The 22,661-nt window shown below is 32.2% G+C and overlaps 3 protein-coding genes across 3 annotated transcripts; 2 read left to right on the top strand and 1 right to left on the bottom strand.

Annotated features, from left to right (window-relative positions):
• Positions 1-4,086: 4,086 nt before the first annotated feature.
• On the top strand, positions 4,087-7,427 carry LOC108855257 (1-deoxy-D-xylulose-5-phosphate synthase, chloroplastic). Its single transcript, XM_018629027.2, has 8 exons — positions 4,087-4,490; positions 4,761-4,886; positions 4,977-5,564; positions 5,633-5,906; positions 5,983-6,290; positions 6,360-6,641; positions 6,719-7,003; positions 7,102-7,427. Exons 1-8 carry the CDS (start codon positions 4,344-4,346, stop codon positions 7,240-7,242), a joined length of 2,151 nt encoding a protein of 716 aa, XP_018484529.2. The 5' UTR covers positions 4,087-4,343; the 3' UTR covers positions 7,243-7,427.
• Positions 7,428-7,864: 437 nt separating this feature from the next.
• Positions 7,865-9,505, bottom strand: LOC130510648 (heavy metal-associated isoprenylated plant protein 19). Its single transcript, XM_057007165.1, has 3 exons — positions 9,491-9,505; positions 9,344-9,458; positions 7,865-8,205 (listed from the first exon to the last, which is right to left on the bottom strand). Exons 1-3 carry the CDS (start codon positions 9,503-9,505, stop codon positions 7,865-7,867), a joined length of 471 nt encoding a protein of 156 aa, XP_056863145.1.
• A 5,016-nt stretch (positions 9,506-14,521) lies between these two features.
• Positions 14,522-16,553, top strand: LOC108833281 (CASP-like protein 1D1). Its single transcript, XM_018606715.2, has 3 exons — positions 14,522-14,854; positions 15,653-15,782; positions 16,083-16,553. Exons 1-3 carry the CDS (start codon positions 14,625-14,627, stop codon positions 16,302-16,304), a joined length of 582 nt encoding a protein of 193 aa, XP_018462217.1. The 5' UTR covers positions 14,522-14,624; the 3' UTR covers positions 16,305-16,553.
• Positions 16,554-22,661: the final 6,108 nt, after the last annotated feature.

Genomic DNA, 22,661 nt, shown 5'->3' with positions numbered 1-22,661 from the left:
TTCTTTATTTTTTTGGTGTTTGTAGTTAATGAAAGACAATACACAAGTTTCGATTTATATAGAGATTATACTGACAAAGATCTAAGTGAATAGAGCTTATACTATTGAAAGGAAGAAGAAGAGTAGCAACCCGACTAAGTACATTGGACAACGCAATTTTGTGACGTTAGTGATGACGAAAATCTAAGAGAAAAAATGGTTTGGGCTTGTGGATACAAGTAGCAGTCGATGTGAGCTGTCGTAATAAATTATTGATATAAAACGAATGAGAATTTGACCCCAAAAAAAAAACGAATGAGAATATTCTAAACTTACGTGATATATATGAATTCTTTGACAATAATTTCCAAATCCTCAGTAGAGCTGACCGAAGACGGTGTTGAAGTGGCTTTCATCATTGACTCATCAAGTCTTGTATTTCCTGTCAAATTACAAGTAGGAAAGAGTCAAAGAAATATATGTTAAATTGTCAGGGGGATGTAAAAGTGAGTAGTTTTAATTCTTTAAAACAGAAGCAGAAGCAACTATGCTGTAACAAAGTTTTTTTTTTCTGAGAAAAAAATTGTTTGAATTTGGTAGTATCAAATACATAGAATAGATTTTATTTTCAAAAAACTGTGGTATATGGATTTGATTTAGTATATAAACTTGCTGTAACAAAGTTTATGTGCAATTGATCAACTTCCTAGGCCGGTTTCAAGTTTTAGGCATTCAAAGTGGTACAAGAGCCTAGAATGGATGGCGAATAGCCAAATTAAGGTTGAGCAATTTGAAAGACAAATTAAGAAAAAAGGTAGTGTGAATGTCTTGGTTCTAGAAAAAGGTACACGAAATCTTGTTGTTGAGATCTTTACCATCTCTGTATAACTACACTTTATCTCAGAGAATGTTACGAATGCATCAAAGTCTAAGTAAATAAATTAAAAGAGGTCAAGGAAACAAATGCTTGCCAGATTAGTGGTGCGGTTGTATCTTGTTCGTGTAGTACTAGAAAAGAAAGAGATATTCAACATAAATAATACAAACATATCAAGGTCCAAGTCCAACTCGAGAGTGGTTTGCTGATGATAGTGTAAGAAGGATGAACACATAGAGGACTGATAGAAATAATGGTGAAGAAGATGCGTTAGTTACTAAGTTTCAGGAAATAGATAATTTGTCTATATTTGATCAAATTATTAATTATTAATGGATTATAGACCCATGCTGCTCTTGGCACATGACTTTCTGAAGAGAGCGCTTGACAGCTTTTGTTTAAGTTTCATCAATTGTACCACTCAAAGTTTTTGTAGACGACGTATTCAAAGTTTTATATGAATGATAGACCAAATAATAACAATCTATAGGTGAAAGCCACAACTCACGCTGCATAGGAGATTAAAAGGTATAGGAAGACTGACAACCCTTTAGTGCCAATTCTGCTGAACTCAATATCGACCATGCAAATTTCTGAACCATAGGATGATAATATCATGCAACAGACAAGAAAAAAAGGTGAAACTCATTTGCCTGCATCATATTGAATCAAATGTTGTATGCCTATCTTGATCCTCACGATCAGTTGGATCACAATCTCTTTATGAAACTGATAAGTAAGGTGGTCGTCTTGCATAGCATAATGGCAAGAAGAACAATGTAGGCCAACTTTTCTAAGGAAAACATGTGCTCCTCAACAAGCAGCCATCACTATGTGTCTTGGAGACATTACTAATCCATCTTCACAAATCACAAGCACCGATCCTTGCACGGGCCATCCGATCGAGAGAGGTACCCGACTACTTAGAAGACAGGTTGGGTATGTTGAAGCCAATCTTAGTACGTTTCCGCTAACACGATGCACACTTCACATAAGCATAAGCAATTCTCCGAGAAAAATTCTTCCAAGTAGGAATATATAGTCGATAGAAAAATCTCTTTAGGAAAAATTATATCACGAGATTGTTTTTCTTTCAGGTTGGCCATGCAACATTTCGGGTCGTCGCACAGAGACAGAGATGCCATAAAGATGATAACAAATATTCTTCACAAGCACAAGCAGTGATCCAGTGAATGATATGTTGTCAACAGGGCCGGCACTGAATCAAGTTAAATGAAACATTTGTAACATACCTTCGAAATTTTTGAAAAAAAATTATATAAATTTTTTTTTATATAAACATTGCCACAAACCTCCAAAATTTCAGGGCGGGTCCTGGTTGTCAATGATCGACCAAGGTAAACTATTTTTCTGTTTTCTTTGTTTGTCGTTAAAAGACACGTTTAACTTAAATCATACTCCCTCCGTTTTCTTTTATATGACGTTTTAGAACATTTTTTTTTGTTTTGAAATACTTGACGTTTTGAAAAAGCCATGCAAAATCTAACGGTGAATGACTTTGTTTACCCTTACATTGTTATTATACATTTCGGTCAACAATCCAAATTCCAAGTAGAATAACACGTATTCTAAATGTTTTATGAGAGAAATAAATTTCCAACCAATTAAAAATTTAATAACTGAAGAAACAAATTAATAGTATTAGCACAATTGATTAAGAAATAGAAATTGGAATCAGTTACGTTTGACCAAATAGTAATGATAATGATGATCTACAATAAATTCTTAGCATTGAGAATATAAAGAAAAGGATAAAATTGGTATTGTAATCAACAGCCTTAATCCAAGTGAAAGGTTCTAAAACGACATATATATCCGAACGGAGGGAGTATTTAGTTAAAAATTATGTGTTGTTCTAAGTAGAAATTGTGTTGTTATTGGTAACTACATGTCATTTACCCCTATTAATGCAACTCACCCTTCATTAACGTTTTATATCCATTTTAGATGATACCGTTGTTGACAAAAAAAAAAAAAAAAAAGATGATACCGTTAACAGAGGAGTTAATAAACTAAAGGAATCTTAGTTGAGATTTTCTCCGTCTAAAACTCAGTTAAATGGTTCTTTCCAATCTATTTTTAGTTGAAGAGTTTCATTGTTAAAATCCTTATTTTAATTATAAACGTGTTGTTTTTGAGTAACTATATATCGTTTTCTTTTTTTTAATAGAATTCAATATTTTTTTTATGTCAAAAAACTATTATATTACTCAAATTTGAACTGGTCTGGATAACAAAATCGCAATAGAATTCAGTGTTCCAAATTAAAAATTTACAGCTATTTTATACAGTATTGTTAACGGAGGGTCAATACAGAATCTTAGTTGTGTTTTATGCCGAAAACAAAGTTAATTAATTTTTTCCGATCCAATTTTAATTTAAAGGATTTCCTGAAAATTTTCTACGTTTTACATCAGCATTAGTTTGATAAAAAGAAAAACAAAATTCAGAAATGGATTCCCACAGCTTTTATTTTTTATGATTTATTTCTATTTATTTTTTATGTATTTATATAAAGTATGTTATATATTATATGGTAAAGCTGATGTTAGAAATTTGGTTGAGTTGAAACTATATAATGGTTACATTTTTATGGAATATTAGATTCTGTGTTAATTAATCAGAATAAATAATTAAAACAAAGATATTTGAAAGAGTATATTAAAAAACTATGCTCAAGTGACAGATTTTGGTGTATTACTCACTTAGATAGCTTAATGAAAAGATATTTTGTTTTAATGTATTAGTATACATACAATCTAAGCTAATAGTTTTTAAGAAATAATTTTTGTGTAATTACTTAAAACTTTAAATACGAAATTTAAAACTCATACATGTATATGAACCATAATTAATGTAGACAAATTTTTTTCAAGAGTATTAATTAGTTACGATTTTTTTCTTTATCAGCATATTTATTAAAAATATTCCTATTTTGTAAAAAAAAACTACATCTTTCTCACCTTTGGTACATTGGTTGTTGAAAACATTCGATGAATGAAAGCAACCATCATTTTATAGTTCTAAGAAATTATCATTTCACATTTCTATTTAAAAACCATATAATAAAAAAAGAAAACACAAAAGCAAAATAGGTAGCATATATCAATATCTATCCAAAACCTGGATTTTTTGGTTGACGTGGCCCAACCAAAATCTCAATTTCTCTGCGGATCACGCACCATCTCAGTATCTTCTGAACTTTTTCTCTCTGTTATTATATTCAAACACCGTTACATATCAACAAAGTCCATAATCTAAGAAATTGATCCTTTTGTCGTTTTATTTCATCACCCATTACAAAAAGTCTCCATCTTTTCTTCTTCAACCTTCCCACCACTGCCACCACCTTCTTCTAAAAGTATTGATTTTCACTGTTCTTGATAACCTCTGTTTTTTTCTTCTTCTTAAATTCTCTTTGTTTCTGACAAATCTTTTGTCAAGTCTTCTTCTTTCCCCCACTTTAATGGCTCTATCTGCATTTGCTTTTCCTTCTTACATAACAACCAAAGGAGGTTTAACAGATTCTTGTTGTAAATCAACTTCTCTGTCTTCCTCTCGATCTTTGTTTACAGATCTTCCATCGCCATGTCTGAGACCAAACAACTGTCATGTAAGATTCACTTCTCTGCTTGAATTAAATATGGTTTAGGAACCTTGTTGGAGTTCAGATCAACTGTTGATTTGTTGAGATTTGGTTAGTAACCCATTTTGTCAAAATCTAGAATTAAGTAATGGGTTTACTTTAATTTTGACAGAAGTCAAACAAATCTGACCCTTTTTTGTATGTTAGTTTATTAAAACTGGACCAATGATTATAAGTTGTGGAGAAAATGACAGCCTTTTTGTTCTTTATGTTGTGATGTGTGTTTTGTGTTAACAGTCAAACAGAAAGGCAAAAGTGAGTGCTTCACTTGCAGAGAAGGGTGAATATTATTCAAACAGACCACCAACTCCATTACTTGACACAATCAATTACCCAATCCACATGAAAAATCTTTCCATCAAGGTAAAGAGAAACAAAAATGAATCACAGTCATCAAGCCCTTTGATCCATAGCTTCTTTTTGATGCTATTTGGTTTATTATCTCATTGGCAGGAACTGAAACAACTTTCTGATGAGCTGAGATCAGATGTGATCTTCAACGTCTCCAAAACAGGTGGACATTTGGGGTCAAGCCTTGGTGTTGTGGAGCTCACCGTGGCTCTTCACTACATTTTCAACACTCCACAGGACAAGATTCTTTGGGACGTTGGCCACCAGTCTTACCCTCACAAGATTCTTACCGGGAGAAGAGGCAAGATGCCGACGATGAGGCAGACCAATGGTCTCTCCGGTTTCACCAAGCGAGGAGAGAGCGAACACGATTGCTTTGGTACAGGACATAGCTCAACCACAATATCTGCTGGCTTAGGAATGGCGGTAGGAAGGGATTTGAAAGGGAAGAACAACAATGTGGTTGCTGTGATTGGTGATGGTGCTATGACGGCAGGGCAGGCTTACGAAGCCATGAACAACGCTGGTTATCTAGACTCGGATATGATCGTCATTCTTAACGACAACAAGCAAGTCTCGTTACCTACTGCCACTTTGGATGGACCGAGTCCACCTGTTGGAGCATTGAGCAGCGCTCTTAGTCGGTTGCAGTCAAATCCAGCTCTCAGAGAGTTGAGAGAAGTCGCAAAGGCAAGTAGTATATACATATTCCATTTCTTTATGAAGTGAATAAAGAATGTGTTGTTGTTGTGTTACAGGGTGTGACAAAGCAAATAGGTGGGCCAATGCATCAGTTGGCTGCTAAGGTAGATGAATACGCTAGAGGGATGATAAGCGGAACTGGATCAACATTATTTGAAGAACTTGGACTCTACTATATTGGACCAGTCGATGGACACAACATAGATGATTTGGTAGCCATTCTTAAAGAAGTTAAGAGTGCAAGAACCACAGGACCGGTGCTTATTCATGTCATAACTGAGAAAGGTCGTGGTTATCCTTACGCAGAGAGAGCTGATGACAAATACCATGGTAAAATTTGATTTATTTTTCGTTAATATCTTAAGGAGTGTGACACTTATATTGATTATTTTTTTTTTTCTTTCAGGTGTTGTGAAGTTTGATCCAGCTACGGGTAAACAGTTCAAAACTACAAACAAGACTCAGTCTTACACAACGTACTTTGCGGAGGCGTTAGTGGCGGAAGCAGAGGTAGACAAAGACGTGGTTGCGATTCATGCAGCCATGGGAGGTGGGACAGGGTTGAATCTCTTCCAACGCCGCTTCCCAACTAGATGTTTCGATGTGGGAATAGCGGAACAGCACGCAGTTACTTTTGCTGCTGGTTTAGCATGTGAAGGCCTTAAGCCCTTCTGTGCAATCTATTCCTCTTTCATGCAGCGTGCTTATGACCAGGCAAGTTTCAACATTATTTAATCATTTTCATTTTCTAAAAAAACTAATAGAACATTTTTTTTTCTGTAGGTTGTACATGATGTGGATTTGCAGAAGTTACCGGTGAGATTTGCGATGGATAGAGCTGGACTAGTGGGAGCTGATGGTCCAACACATTGTGGAGCGTTTGATGTTACGTTTATGGCTTGTCTTCCTAACATGATAGTGATGGCTCCATCGGATGAAGCAGAGCTGTTCAACATTGTTGCAACCGCTGCTGCTATTGATGACCGTCCTTCTTGTTTCCGTTACCCTAGAGGTAACGGTATTGGCGTTGCGTTACCTCCTGGAAACAAAGGTGTTCCTATTGAGGTAATATAGCTTAAAACCTTGGTCCTCACGTATCGCTCTCGCATCCTTTAATCATCTCTTTTTTGAGTGTGTTTCAGGTTGGGAAAGGTAGGATCTTAAAAGAAGGAGAGAGGGTTGCTTTGTTGGGGTATGGCTCAGCGGTTCAGAGCTGTTTAGGAGCGGCTGTGATGCTCCAAGAACGTGGATTAAACGTAACCGTAGCAGATGCACGGTTCTGTAAGCCGTTGGACCGTGCTCTCATTCGCAGCTTAGCTAAGTCTCACGAGGTGCTGATCACGGTTGAAGAAGGTTCCATTGGAGGGTTTGGATCGCATGTGGTTCAGTTTCTTGCTCTGGATGGTCTTCTCGATGGGAAGCTCAAGGTTACTTTACTTACAACTTTTACATAATATAGTTTGCTCTGTCTTTTTTTCGGAATCTTTATGGTTTCTAATTTTCTGTTGTATTGTTTTTGTTACAGTGGAGACCAATGGTATTGCCTGATAGGTATATTGACCACGGTTCACCAGCTGATCAAATGGCTGAAGCTGGACTCATGCCGTCTCATATAGCAGCAACTGCGCTTAACTTAATCGGAGCACCAAGGGAAGCTCTGTATTGAGAGTATAAAACATATACAAGAAGCAAGTCATTTGGCTGAGATGGTAAAGACAATGTTTGCAAAGATTAGTTGTAATGTAACTTTGTTTAAGGAGTCTGATTTTGAGATCAAGCTGTACAACCATATCTAACATCTTTGTAAAAATCAAATATTCTCTCCCTTTTTTAATAGATGATGTTGCAGAATTCTTTTTTTTTTTCCAAATTATTTCGAGTTTTTAGTTTTCGATGTAAAGTTTATTAATTCTTATGTTATACAGTACGTTTTTTATATTTTGTAAATTATTTTTCTATTGGTTTAATTATGGTTGGTTAGGTAGTTATTGATGTTTTTGTTTTAAAAATGTATAAATTGTTAATGTTTTATTAATTGTGTACACACAATTTTAAAGCATCAGATAAAGTAAAACGGAAGGGATACATTTGTCGTCTGTTTTTCATATAACCTTTGGTTTAGATGTCAGACAAGGAGTATTGGAAACAATCCATAGACCACCATACAATACTTGCCATTCGGGATACTCTCGACTAGAAACTTTTTCTAATTGATTTAGATATTAAATGAAATGAAATGTAATGCCAAAAACCTTAGAAAAGTCTATTCTTTGACAAAAACTTTACGCTTACGATATAGTACACTTGGCGTTAGGGTTTTCGTCACTGAACATCATGTACTTCTCTAATTCCTTTTGCTCGTCACTGTTTGGTTCGAAAACCACTTCAGGTTGTGCATCCTCTTCTGTTTCAACTTCTTGAACCACTTCAGGTTGTGAATCCTCTTCGGTTTCTTCATCTTTCTCTTTAACAATCTCAGTTATTTCAGGTTCGGGATCTTTCTCTTCTTCCTTCACAATCTCCACATCTTTGCCTGTTACTTTTTTGAGTTTTTTTAACAACTTCTCCAGGTTAAAACTTCCAGAAACCGCAATCTGATTCTCTGTATCCGTCGTACAAGATTCAACTCCTAATAATCATTTATATACACATCATGAAAACATAAATGTTACAACATACCATCATATTATCTTTTTAACATCATTTTCCTGTCACCATTTCGAACCCTCCGTTTGGTTTGCGGCCGCATCTCATTTAGAGACTTGGGCTCTTGGATTTCATATTGGTTCACTGTAGACACAGGTGAACTGTTAGCGAGGCACTATCACCGTTTCTTTGGTTCTCGAAGGCGGCAAGAGACGTTTCAGTTTGGTCATGCTGGGGCGGTGTCACTCTTGTGCTCAGCTTGCATCCCGATACTGGTGAAGGGTCACTTGATTCTTCATTGGTAGCGTAGCTGGCTGATTTGTGCAGGTCGTTTATGTCCTCTCGATTTGGTGTGTGGCATGGAGGTCAGGCCCCTTTTGTGTTCTTGTTCATTGGCGGCAGTAGCAAGCTTTGGCTTGGTTGGGAGACGGTTTCAAACGCTGTGTGGTGTTGTGTACTTGACGGGTTTTGGTGGCGCTAGCAAGGCTTATGGTAAGTATCCGGAACTCTCTTCTATTAGTCGTCTGGAGCTTCATGGATAGATATGGTTATATGTATGGTGGAGTTCATCGGGAGCCAGCTACTCCGGAGACGACGCAAGAAGTCCCGGCATCCTAGGCAACAAGGAGAACCTCACCTTTGAGCAATTCTCATCGATGGCAGAGAACGGTAACCGATTCTAAGGAATTTCGAAGACGGGTTAGTGGAATGTGCCGGGTTTAGTGGGCGGGCAAAGCTAGCTTTGTATTAATTTGACCTTGGAAATTTTGTTCAAAACCTGCTGTAACCGGATCTAAAATTCTCTGTTTTTACGGGCCGATATATATATATATATATATATATATATATATATATATATTTTTAAAAAAAAACCAACAAATATAAATATGTTACTATCTACATATATAATTTAATGATATTAATGAAAATGAATATTTAAAATTACAAAAACTATTTCTTTTATATTTTATTGATTTTTGAAAATTAATGACTAATGTATTTTTTTAAAACATATTTTAAATTATTTAATTTATTTATATTTGTATAACATAAATTTATATAATGTGCACCATATCAAGTTATTTTTTCAAGTTATTTTTCGGATCTGCCCCTCATTCTACCTTTGAAGTTGGAAATAGCATCAATCATGTCTTTCTCGCATCTGTTACAATCTGGTATCCTCAATTCCACATCCAACTTACTAGAAAATATCGAAAAATAGTGAGTTGAAAACATGTTGCCCAAAAAAAAAAGTGAGATGAAAACATAATTTTCTTAAACATGTTACAAATATAAATTATGCTTACCTAGTAGTTTTTTTTTTTTTTTTTTGTTTAACCTGGGGGTATCCCAGGCCCAGAAGGCCCAGACTAATCCCCAAGGGGAAGGAATGCCCACGGATAGACGCCCCTCCCAGTTTTTCAAATGGGCCGAAAGCATGGCCCATATCCGTGTGGGTGACAAGAGCGTTGCAAGGTAGTTCCCTCCGGCGTGGATCGAACCCCCTACCTGGGTGCAGGCGGGGACCCGTCCTAACCATTGGGCTACAACGTCTTGTCTTACCTAGTAGTTCCTGAAAGCGAAAAGCAGCAATTCATCCTCTTATGTTTGAAATAGCCAGAGAGACCACATACGAAGTATTTTCAGCATACAATATTTTCAAAAACCTAAAACACTATATATATACATTTTAAGAAGACATATTAAGCAGAGATTAGAAAAACTATTATTTCAAACATATCACACATAAAGAATAACCAGAAAAGCAATTCATAGTATATTATTACCCAATCATTTATAAAGACCATATATGATTCATATATGTTTAATGTTTATATATTATTATAGGGAAGGTGGTCACAAAAATCTTCAACTTACAGATTTTACCCTTTTTCAACATAAACTTTGACTTAAACTACTTAAAACATTAAGTTCCTGTTGACTTCTATTTAAATTCTAAATTTTGTTTGACTGAGCCAAACCAGACACGTCGTTAAACTGTTAAACAGTCTTAGTTAACTTCTATCGAAGTCCAAACGATTTTGTGTGTCTTTCTCCTAAAAATCCTTAATACACAAACAGAGTTCAACTATCAACCCTAATTTACAAAATCCCCAATTCTCTTTCAAGTTTTTCAAATTCTTCTTCTTTCTCTGTCAGTTTCTCTATGGGTTTTCTTTGTAGTCTAAAAAAACTCGCAAGATTACAACGTGTCGGAGTAAGCGTCAACAGAAACATGATGGTCAGGGGATTAAGAGGCACCGCTTGTTGGAGTCAATGGTAGGGTTGTAGTGACACCTAAAGTTGCAGATGTTGAAGCCGGAGATGGAGAAGTCATACATGCTCCTCTGTCTCGAAGCCCAGTGATGAGAGGAGATAAATAGAAGGAGATGATGACCATGTATGTGAGGCAGATTTACAACTCCGCACAAGATTTTAAGCTTGCCATTTTAAAGTATTCTCTGAAACTCGATACGAACACAACTCCAGTTTGTGTCATACCTTTTTTCTTTTCTTTTTTAAAAAAATTGGAAAGAAGATTCACAAGCACAAAAATCACAATCACAAAAAGGTTCACAAGGAGAAAGACAATCAAAATGTGAAGGATCACAAAGACAAGGTGTTTCACTACGATCATAGTTTGAACGCTTGTTCCCAAAAAAAAGTTTGAACGCTCAAATCAAAGACAGCTGCTTTCAGGGGCGGATGGAAGGCATAACGTACGGGGCACGTGCCCCCGACTAACTTCTTAATTTTCTTCAAAAAATGCTGTAAAATGTTATAACGCCCTAATCCATATAAACATGTTGGTACTGTTGACCAAAAAAAACATGTTGGTTCTAAGTTTTGGATACGGCTCGGTATCGAGAAATTGTCGAAACTATCATATTTCTAGTACTACTTTCATGTTTACGTTAACAACATTTATCTTCACTTTTAAAAATATAAATAAACATTTATATATGATTAACTAATCTAAACTTAAGATTTAAAATTAAGAGATAAGATTTTGAAATATAAAGTTTAAGATTTTAATATATATTTTATTATATTTATATATATATAACTAATTAAAAATCAACTAATGTTATTGAAAACAGATAAACAAGACACAGAGTTTGTGTATTCTCTCTAACACACTCATATTATTTCTTTTTTATGATACACAATTGTATCTACAAACTTTAACACTACTTATATACACGTATGTTTTTTTAATTTCTTTTTTATTGATTCGTCTTGCATCACATAATGAATGGATAAGAATATCGTAAGTCCTACTTTATTATTAACAATAATCTATAAAAATTTAAATGTAAGTGAAAAAGAAGGTCTCAAAAAAGAATGGAAGAAAAAACACAAAAACGACATATAAAAAAGAGGTGAAAAAAGTGAGGTTGGAAGAAAAATAAAGTGAGACTAGAGAACATATTGGAAAGAAAGAATCAGGTACATAGCAAAAAAAAAGAAGATGAAAGGGAAAAAATTGTCAAATCCAAAGCAAAATTGTAATAAAATTATTTTTTTGTCACGATTTAAATAAAATTACCTTAGTGTCAATCAATGGGCAATCATCTAATATAGACTTCAATTTTGGATAATTCACTAAATCTTCCTTTTGGTAAGGTTCTCATCTGTTCTCAAAGATAACTTTTTCTTGTTTTCCTTCCAATTTTCTTTTGTTTTTAACCTTTTTAGTTATTAGATACCGATCGAAAACTTTGCGAAGGAGTTGCTCAAAGCGTAGACTCCGGATGGATTACGTCAAGATGGGTTAATCATTACATATTAGCTGTCGTGATCATTGCATTATCATATACACTTTCAACTTTCAGGGGACGATTCTGTTACAAAAAAAAAAAACTTTCAGGGGACGATCTTCCGTCTTGGTTTATTCAAGACAAATTGGCTTAATTATTTTATTATTTTCTTTCTGATCTTCCCTTTTCCCTTTTCCCTAAAATAAATAATAATTGATGCCTTATGTATTATTACTTGCCGATTTTTTGATGCATACAAACTATAAAAGTGCTCATCAGTTATTGAAGGCTGACTTAACTTCTTTAGAGCATCCACATTGGAAAAGGAAAATCCACGACGAATTACTTTTCATAAATGTTCTAAGATTAAAAAAAAAGTATAGAAAAGAGAATAAAATAATATGAAAATATATTTTCATTTTTCATTCTCTTTCTTTTTCTTTTAGTCATGTGACTTTTTATAAGTGACTCAGTAATTAAAATTTTAAAAATTAAAGAGTCCATACTAATCTCAAGTAGATGTGTAATTTACAGATAGACCTTTCATCTGAATGTTCAAATTGGTTATAAGTATGGATTCATATATGTATTGGTGTCTAGAAATAATGTGATTTAGTTTGACGTAGTAGATGTATTATTTGTTATGCAAATTTGATAACACGAATGTGTTATCGTCTCAAATTCTTTTATTTACCACTTGGCCATCAAGATCCCGGAATATTGATATAAAAATAATAAGATTTTAAGGGATACATCGATGTGAATACTCTTAGAGCATAAGTATTGGTGAGATTCAGTGAGTCTCTTAGAGAGAGAGGGGACCACGAAAAGTAGAGATCTAGGAAGAAAGAGAAAGGAAAATCCCTTAATTAAGGGACATCTTTTACTGTATTCCGACCAAAAAAAGAAAAAATAATAAAGTAAGTCCTTTAATTTAGGGACTTACCCGAGTCTCACTGATAAAGATGCCTTTAGTCCTGAACAAAAAAATTACTCAGTCCTATAATAGTATATTGACTAATCTACAATCTGCTAAGTTTAACGAATCATCAACGTATACTTATGAGATAAGAAAACGTCATAACTACGATAGGCTGACTTGATACCAAAACACGGTCGATGGATTGAAATTCGTCAGACCGAAGATTTAGTTATGTTCTTAATAGTTTGTATATTATCGTAGTTTATCAGTTTGATTTTATATTATTATTTTAATACATCCATGATTCATTTAAAATATGTTTGTAAATAAAATATCGAAAATATAATATGTCCAAGTTAAACGTTCAATTTTAACCGTTGTCGAAAACAAAAACGTTTAATTTTAACTAATTTGTATGAATTAGTTCAGTAATAAATTTTGGCATTATTAGTTTCTCAATCAATTATTGCAACGATGAACGCACTACGTTACGTACCTCGCAAGTTCAAGGTCCGATTAGTTTATAAATGTATCAGCTTAGCTAATTAGACTAAAAATATCGATACCATAAGCGATCACATTCGTTCCTCTCTTTTTTTAATAAAGATTATGGCATTATTGGTTTCTCAATCAATTATTATTACAACGATGAACGCATTAAGTTACGTACCTCGGAGGTTCAAGGTCCGTTTAGTTTATATATATATATACATCGTTTAGCTTCTTTTTTTCTCATCAAATGGCTATATACATCGTTTAGATAATTAGAGTCCAAATGCAAATTATTGAAATATATGGGTGACAAGGTGAGAACGATGTCTTTGTTTTATATTATAGAGCTAGGCTAGATCAGCTAGCCTTGCATCTATTTAAAATATCTACACAGTAAACAAAGCCTTACATAATACGAATACATATCCACAACTTCATTCAAACCTTTTTGGAAAAAGAAAAACAAAGCCAAATGACATCTTATAAGAGCATTCACAATTACTGAGAGTATCTCACAAGAGATTTTCATATAAATAATATTAACTTTTTAAACATAACTGAGTCAAAAATTTAAATTCAGTTGTAAAAATAGATTAAACTAGTTATCAAGTAAAATATATAATGAAAATATCTTATAATTTTATCGAATATCTCAAACAAGAACTTTGTATCTTTTCCTTTTATTTTTTTTATTTTTAAAGTAAATATTCTCTTGGAAACCAGAAATGTGTGTGCACTAATCAATCTATCATATACCAAAGGAAGGAAATAACATAAAATGTCAATTTCGGACTATCGTGTTTGATCGTAAACGTAAAAGGACGGTTGTCTCTTTTCGTCAATTGTATAGACAACATGTAATTGCATACATATATACAATTTAACGTAGTTTCACATTAACAAATACGCTACCAATAACATTGACCACCAATAAAGATGAGAACGCCAGAAGATGTGATTGTTACAGATATATTATGAACATATTGACTCTTAAGATATTCAAACATCGCTGCCGTGTCCGGAACACCCACCATCTTAATCCCATGACCTTACATTATAATAATATACAATTGTTATATTAATAATGACAATTTAATTATGTTTTCTTCTTCGAAACACACATACACACAATATAAATACTCCTCTCAACGTACCAAAAATATCATCAACTCCCCATAACATAAAATCATCACATTTCCTAACCAATTCGAAGATTTGTCCATATAGATGGGTTCCGATGAAATCAAATCGACGTTGGACACGGAGAAATCAACCGTGCCAGGAGGAAGCTGTACCACGTCAAAGAGTTGTTGGATGGTTCAAGTTGTGCTAAGGTTATTTCTGTTTGCAGCCACTTTGACATCAATTGTGGTGATGGTTACGAGTAAACAGACCAAGACTATTCCTGGAATTCCCATTCCTAGGGAAGCAAAGTTCACACACTCACCGGCTTTTATGTAAGTTCATCCTAATTATTCATGAATTAGTCAACTGTTCTCTTAGTCGAAACTGATTGATTGTCTTAATAATAATAGCAAAATCTGCTTTATGTAATCTGAACTCTTCTTGGGCCTAGGCCCTTTCAATATAATGCATCTAGTTGATCAAAAAAAAAAATATCTCAGGGTCAAATAAATACAAAATATAGTTTATTTGGAATTACGTAGAGTAACGTTGCAACTTGGCAAAGACGAACACTTAATTTGAAATATCGTTTATAGTTTAAGCATGGGTCTTAATTAGTAAACCATAAATTAATCCGGTAATTCAACTTAGAAGGAAGTCATATCAAATTTGGATTGTGTAATACAATGATAATACTAGTATATAACTTAAATCTGGTCAATGTTTATAAGGAAGGATCCATCATACATAGATAATCTTACATGTGTAACATACGTATTGGAGCATCGTCAGGTTAAAGATATATATATTTAATAAATAACCATAATTCGTGCTCATAGAAAACGATAACCTTTATGCAATTGGAAGTGGTTTTTCTTTTTGACCAAATATATGGGAGTAGTTGGGATTTTTGAAACAGAGATTTTAGAAAGTCAAAAATGATTGCCCCAAAAGTTATTTAACGAAAACGGCCCCAAAAATATTAAATGTTTTTTTGAACTTTCAAAAATATTAAATGTTCAATCATGATAATGAAAGCATCTTCACACTAGAAGATTTTAACATTGTATACTTTGTTTATAGTATTGATTATTGAATAACCCAATCTCTTTATTTTTGCTAAAATGCAGATACTTTGTGGTAGCATTATCGGTGGCTTGCTTTTACAGCATTCTATCTACACTTGCCACCGTATCTGCTTTCAAGAAGCCTTCCTCTTGCTCTGCGATTCTCTTGCTTAATCTTGCCATTATGGACGCGGTAATTCCTCTTTATTAAACCGTATCTATTAACTTTCAAACCATAGAGAAATCAAATTGTTATTTCCTAGTATATATTAGGAAAGCCAAAACAATTGTTTAAAAAAAATTTAGAAACCAAACAAAAAGTTGAACTTGGACTATTCTTGGGTCACTTGCACGAAATTTAAGCATCTCTATTAAAATGTATAATTAGGTATAAGAGACAAAATCACTGAATGGATGGCACAAAACTACAATAACACTACTAGTGTAACGTTTGTAACGTTTCTTTACTAACATAACGACAATTTTTTGGCAGGTGATGGTAGGTATAGTAGCTTCAGCGACCGGAGCATCAGGTGGAGTAGCGTACATTGGTCTGAAGGGCATCAAATACGTACAGTGGAGAGAAATCTGTGATTTCTACGACACGTTTTGCCGTCACGTCGGAGGCGCAGTCGCAGTCTCACTGGTTGCTTCTATCCTTCTCCTCCTCCTCTCCATCATCTCTGTCCTCTCCCTCTACAAGAGAATCCGCTGATTCATTCTCTCTGTCTTTGAATCTTTCATAGTCAACTCATATTGATCTCATTCTTGGTTTTGCTTTGGTGATCTGTCGAAGTTAATCTTTGTATTTTTTTTAATTCTAGTAGTGTTGTCTTGTTTTCTTTGATTTTGTATAATTGTGTGTTTAGTTTATTTGTAAACCGATTTTTTAGTTAATATTTGAATGTTGTTTATGTTTTGTATTGAATATTTCCTTCATAGTTAAATGGTTCTTTGTCTCTTATTGATATTTATCGAACTGATGATCAGTTTTTAAATGTGTATTTACGGTTAGGGAAAAAATACCATTAGAGACAGTGAAAGACAGTATTAGCAAAATTAGTTGTTTGGGATCTTTGGGACGATTAACTATATATATTCAAAGTTCGGCCAAATTTTGATTTGCTGACCATTGACCTTTTATACCAGCCATGCGGAAACTTTTAGAAATATTTGAAACTTTTTTTTAAATGTCAAGGAATGAATTTTATAAATCACTGTAAGATATATTGCATGACTGAGGTAGATTTCATTGAACAGTCTTTTGCTAATATATTGGATAGCATTGGTGTTCTCTGTCAGTTTGTACAGGTCCGATGGATGAGCAAATGGACCTCTACCAAGGCACCAAGCCTTTTAGGGTGTATCATTCTTATTCATTAAATTATATGCAATATTAAAGACATAGTTTGTAAAAAGTATAACTGAATTCCTCTTAGACCTTGATTGCCTGCTATGATTGATTCGATTAAGTTTGTTTTGTATGCATCGATCAGAAGAATAAGACAAAAACAAGACAACATAAAAATTGTTTACCCTGTGTTCACCAATATGACAACTCATATGGGATGGAATCACAGTCCCTCAACTACATCAACTATCGCCTTCAATGGTGAAATTAACAACACTTCGTTAGAGTAGTCATCATTACTTGGCTTACGAAGGTTTAGACCATAATCCAAGCTATGAATTCATTTCACAGTACAAATTATCTAAAAATTAGCTAGAAGTTTGAAACCTTAACATACGTACAGATTTTTTAGTCTGGAAAACATCCACGACAGTATCAGATTCATAAGCACATGATTATGATAATATTTTAGATAATGAGTGCGTGTATGAAACTATAGTAACTCAAATTTCAGATATTAAAATCTCAATGAGTTATAATAAATACTAGATCTTGATCCGTGCGACCGCACAGGTATTAATTTTCAGTTTTAATTTTTATTTATTTATACTAAATAGTATATTTATAATATTTGATCGTTTTATATTGACTAAGCTAGGAATATGTATTTGGGTATCCACTCGAATCCGGTTAAAATTTATTCGGGTTTGATATTTTCGAGTTTAAAGATTCTATCTCTATTCCGGTATTTATAAACTTTGGTTCCTGTTTGATTTAGATCTTTGCCGGTTTGATAACCCGTTTAAATTATTTTTAAATTTTCAATTTTTTTTTTTTGTCATCGACTTTACAGACTCAAGAGGACTATGTAAACCAAACTGATAACTCCGCATCCATATGCACGACAAAGGTCGGTTGATTCCTAGCACTTTTGGCGAGGCTGTCGGCCTTTTGATTCTTCGTGCGAGATATGTAAAGAATATCTGAACTATGAAAGTTTCCTTTCAAGGTCTCGATATCTGCTAGATAGGTTGCAAAAGCAGGCCATTCTTCTGGTTCCGAAACCATCTTCACCAATTGAGAACAATCTGTCGCAAATGTAACCCTGTACTGTCTCAGATTCCGCATACACTCCATTGCCCAAATTAACGCTTCTATCTCTGAATGAAGAGGAGATAGAGAAGCCCTGACATTCCGTGCTCCCATAAGTCCTTCATATCCTTCAAGAGTACTATACCATCCTTGTCCCGAGAATTTTTCCTTATCCTTCCATGATCCGTCAATAAAACACCACCGTCCTGGAATTGACGGTAGATCCGAGTTTTGTTGTCATGTTACTGGTGTAAGGATAATTTGTGCCTCTTTCCAAAGTCTTGATTCAGTTTGTGCGAGTTTAAGAGTATCCAAAGATTCAACATCCAAGTTACTAAAAACCTTGGCATTCCTTCCTTTCCAAATATACCATAATATCCATGCAAACTGATGGTCCTCTAATTTTGGAAGAACTCTCCAGAATAAATAATAAATATACCAAAATTTATATATCTTTAAATATCCTTAAGTCTAAAAAATATTACATGTAAATTTGAGTAATGTAAACTAAAGTACCTAAATTAAAAATTAAAATAAATTTAACTTGAATATTTGGATGAAGAATAAATATATATATATATATTTGGTGTTTTGATTATTGTTTATCTACTTTAGATGTTTACTTTTGACTATTTTTTATATTTCAAATCAACTTAAAATAGCTTATATCTTGGATATTAACTCGAAAAATAGCTAACATATTGAAGTATATAAATATGATTTAAATACATTCGAATATCCAAAATATTTCGTTCGGATAAGGTTTAGTTATGGTTCTCTAGATACAAAAATGGTAAATCCGTTTGGATATTATCTAGTTTCGGTTTAAATTTGGTAATAATTTTTCGTTCAGATTTGTCCAATGAAGAATTGATATTATAATTTCGATGAATTTTTTTTCCAATAAAAATGTATTTTTTTTGAATTTGACATTGATTTAATTGAAAAGTTAATGAAGTGTATTTAATTCAAATTTAATTTTAGAAAACACATTAATGTAAGTGGAAAAGACAAAGAAATAGGAAGTATTATTTAATTGTGTGTTTAATTCAAATTTAATTTTGGAAAACACATTAATCAAAGTGAAAAAGACAACATTAAAGTTTAGTTATGGTCCGATCAGATTAAATATCCAAACATAATATGAGCAACCGAAAAATTACAAAAAATTAAAAATCGTCATTCTATCATAAAATTTATATATAGTCATATGAATGCATGTCTATATAACCGTTACATTTTTGTATTATGAAGAATTTTATATATTTATTTTATTAAAATAAACACCCGTGCGGGTGCACGGGTCAAACCGTTACATTTTTGTATTATGAAGAATTTTATATATTTATTTTATTAAAATAAACACCCGTGCGGGTGCACGGGGCAACATTGAAGTATATAAATATGATTTAAATACATTCGAATATCCAAAATATTTCGTTCGGATAAGGTTTAGTTATGGTTCTCTAGATACTAAAATGGTAAATCTGTTTGGATATTATCTAGTTTCGGTTCAAATTTGGTAATATTTTTTCGTTTAGATTTGTTCAATGAAGAGTTGATATTATAATTTCCATGAATTGTTTGTCTAATAAAAAATATTTTTTTTTTTGAATTTGACACTGATTTAATTGAAAAGTTAATAAAGTGTATTTAATTCAAATTTAGTTTTTAAAAACACATTAATGTAAGTGGAAAAGACAAAGCATTAAAATAAGAAGTATTATTTAATTGTGTATTTAATTCAAATTTAATTTTGGAAAAACACATTAATCAAAGTGGAAAAAACAATATTAAAATAGGAAATAATATTTAATGTCGGTGGCATGAAAATGTAAATAAAACTGAAAATGTAGGGTTAATCCATATGTGTACTTCTGTTTTAATAAAGTAGATGGGTTACCCAACTGCCTAAAGATCCCCACTTATTAGGAAACCGTTTCGCCAACTCATAAAAGTAGCAAACACGAAGACTATTTTATAAACAAATCTAAACTGACTTTGACTTCGATTGATATCACACAGGAAAAAAAGGGAAAATTAAGTGGCACCTACTGACACTTTAAATTTTGAAGTTTTTCGACTAACACTTCAAACCTTCAAAGTGACATTTATATCATAAAAATCTTCAACTTTGCTTATTTCTTCATCAAGTAAAAAAAATGATCTGTTGAACAGGTAAATGTAATGATTTGTAGGTTTTTTCAAAAAAAAATTATTTAATTAATAAAATCAATAAAAATCATAAAATTAAATAAAAATCAGAAAATTAAAAAAAAACAGTTAACTAAATAAAAAATTCAGAAATGAAATAAAAATTCGAAAAAAATAAAATTCATAAAATTAGATAAAATTCATAAAATTAAATAAAACTTCCAAAATAAGTAAGATTAAAATGGTGGTTTCTCACATAACCATTAACAGTGATGTTTTGACATATTTCTAAAGATAGTTTCCGATATCATCCTTAATTCGTCATTTAAACGATAGATATATCAAGGTTTTTTTAAATGGTAGATACATTTGTTTTAAATGATGGTTGTCAAAATTATTATAGACATATCTACCGTCATTTTTAACGATGATGTCGGAAATTATCGTTTGAGAGATGTCAAAAACTTCATTGTTAATAGTAATGTGAGAAACCACCAGCATCATCAGTGATATGTTTGAAATTTTTACTGTCGTGTTTTTTTAAAAAAAATATTGTAATTAAAAAAAACTATTATGAATTTTTCAATTTTTAAAAAAAAATTCTGTGATTTTCTATAATTTTCTTTAATTTCTGAATTTTTATTTAATCTTATTTATTTTTGATATTTATTAATTTCTGAAATTTTATTTTATTTTATTTTTTTTAGTTTTGAATATTTATTTAATATTTTTGAATTTTTATTTAGTTACCTGATTTTTTAATTTAATTTTATGATTTTTATTTATTTTATTAGTTGAATAAATTCTTTTTTCGAAAAAAACATACACATATTCACATTTGCCTATTTAACCAGTCATTTTTTTACTTGATGGAAAAGTACGCCAAGTTAAAGGTTTTTATGATACAAATGTCACTATGAAAATTTGAAGTAATACCCAAAAAATTTAAAGGTTTAAAGTGTTATTAGGTGCTATTTTCAAGGATTTTTATGTCATTTTTCGAAAAAAATAAATAAAGATGTGATGAAAAACAGGTGCACGATTCTGTTATTTTTTTTTTTTTTTGTAAAAAGCTTCCTTAATATAAAAATCACGATTCTGTTATTCTCTTATGGTTTTAACATGGCTGTCCCAAGATCTTTATTTTTTATTTCTGTTCAGGGGCTAGCAGTACTGTCATAGTCATAGACATAACGCCATAATCTTTTTGGCTTGATCTCTAATTTAAAAGGCATCGTTACATCGATTTTCAATTTTCAAATTATAAATGTATTTCATTTACTTCAAAATGTTAATCTCCCACTAATTCTCATGACCAGCCATGGAATCTCGAATGAACTCGCTAAATTCTATTATAAATTTCAGAATGAAAAGAAAAATGAAGCATTTCCCTAAACACTAGTTTGTTTGTATATATATATAAGCATTCATGTCCATCCGGACAGAATCAAGATTTCACTTTTAGATACGAATGAAATTATTCTAGATGGCTTTTTTTGCTAGATGAATTCTTGCACACGGGGTCAATCGATCATAGGTTCATAGATCGATTGATCCTTTGTATGTTTGAATATTTTATTATTTTTGCGAGTTCCTCACATGGTTGCCATCTTTGACATGTGGTCACAAATGGTCATAAATTTTGATCCCATTGTTAGATTGCCTTTAAACCATCTTTGACATGTGGTCTTTACAATTTTATTTTTATTTTTGAGTGTTCCACATATGGTTGCCATCCGTAGAACTTAAATTTATAAAAACAAATCTGAAGTAATTATAAGATATAAAAAAGTAAAGATTAAAATGATAAACAAAAAAATATATAAGAATCATAAATATGATGTATAATTAATTGTAAAGACCAAAATGCAAATGAAAAGATGAAATTTAAAATTTAAAATTTTGATTAGTGAAACTTTAAATATGAAGGTTTTTTGTCGGTGAATTATATTATTAAGCATTCAAGACAAAAAGTTTTGTACAATGAAAAATAACAAAACAAATAACCAGTAGAAATCTAAAGTAAACTCACACATTTATTTTTCGTATGGATGATTAAAGATCTGTCATATAAAAATTATATATTTGTTTCTCGAATAGAAGAATCTAAAGAGAGATAATCTCTATATTAATCTAAAAATACTACGCTTCAGAATGAATTGAAAACAATTGTCACTTTTTTATTATTCTAATAGGAACTACCGAGATAAGGCAACTCTCTATTTTACTCTATTAATAATAACATAATCAAACCGTAGTTTAAAGCAAAAACTCTATCATCATTAAATATGAAGTTTCAGTTTTCAAAACTTTAAATTTAAATTTTTGAAATTTATTTTTAGAGAGTAAAATCTTCTCTATATTTGAATGTATATTTGAAGTTATAAAGTTTCTATTTGAAATGTTGTTACGTAAATTTAGTGTTCTGGCATGATTAACGGAGGCGCTTAGAAGTGTTGCTTAGGTTAATTTTGA

This window comes from Raphanus sativus, chromosome 4 (genome assembly GCF_000801105.2).
Source record: "Raphanus sativus cultivar WK10039 chromosome 4, ASM80110v3, whole genome shotgun sequence".
NCBI classification, from domain to species: Eukaryota; Viridiplantae; Streptophyta; class Magnoliopsida; order Brassicales; family Brassicaceae; genus Raphanus; species Raphanus sativus.
Note: the sequence above shows the minus strand (reverse complement) of the source record. Positions and strands in the feature narration are given on the sequence as shown.

Coding starts and splice junctions, on each gene's coding strand:
- LOC108855257 (XM_018629027.2), top strand. CDS start 4,344: ATGGCTCTATCTGCATTTGCTTTTCCTTCTTACATAACAACCAAAGGA. Junction 4,491..4,760: donor TGAGACCAAACAACTGTCAT/GTAAGATTCACT, acceptor TTGTGTTAACAG/TCAAACAGAAAGGCAAAAGT. Junction 4,887..4,976: donor TGAAAAATCTTTCCATCAAG/GTAAAGAGAAAC, acceptor TCTCATTGGCAG/GAACTGAAACAACTTTCTGA.
- LOC130510648 (XM_057007165.1), bottom strand. Junction 8,206..9,343: donor TGCTATTTCCAACTTCAAAG/GTAGAATGAGGG, acceptor AATGATTATTAG/GAGTTGAATCTTGTACGACG.
- LOC108833281 (XM_018606715.2), top strand. CDS start 14,625: ATGGGTTCCGATGAAATCAAATCGACGTTGGACACGGAGAAATCAACC. Junction 14,855..15,652: donor ACACACTCACCGGCTTTTAT/GTAAGTTCATCC, acceptor GCTAAAATGCAG/ATACTTTGTGGTAGCATTAT. Junction 15,783..16,082: donor ATCTTGCCATTATGGACGCG/GTAATTCCTCTT, acceptor ATTTTTTGGCAG/GTGATGGTAGGTATAGTAGC.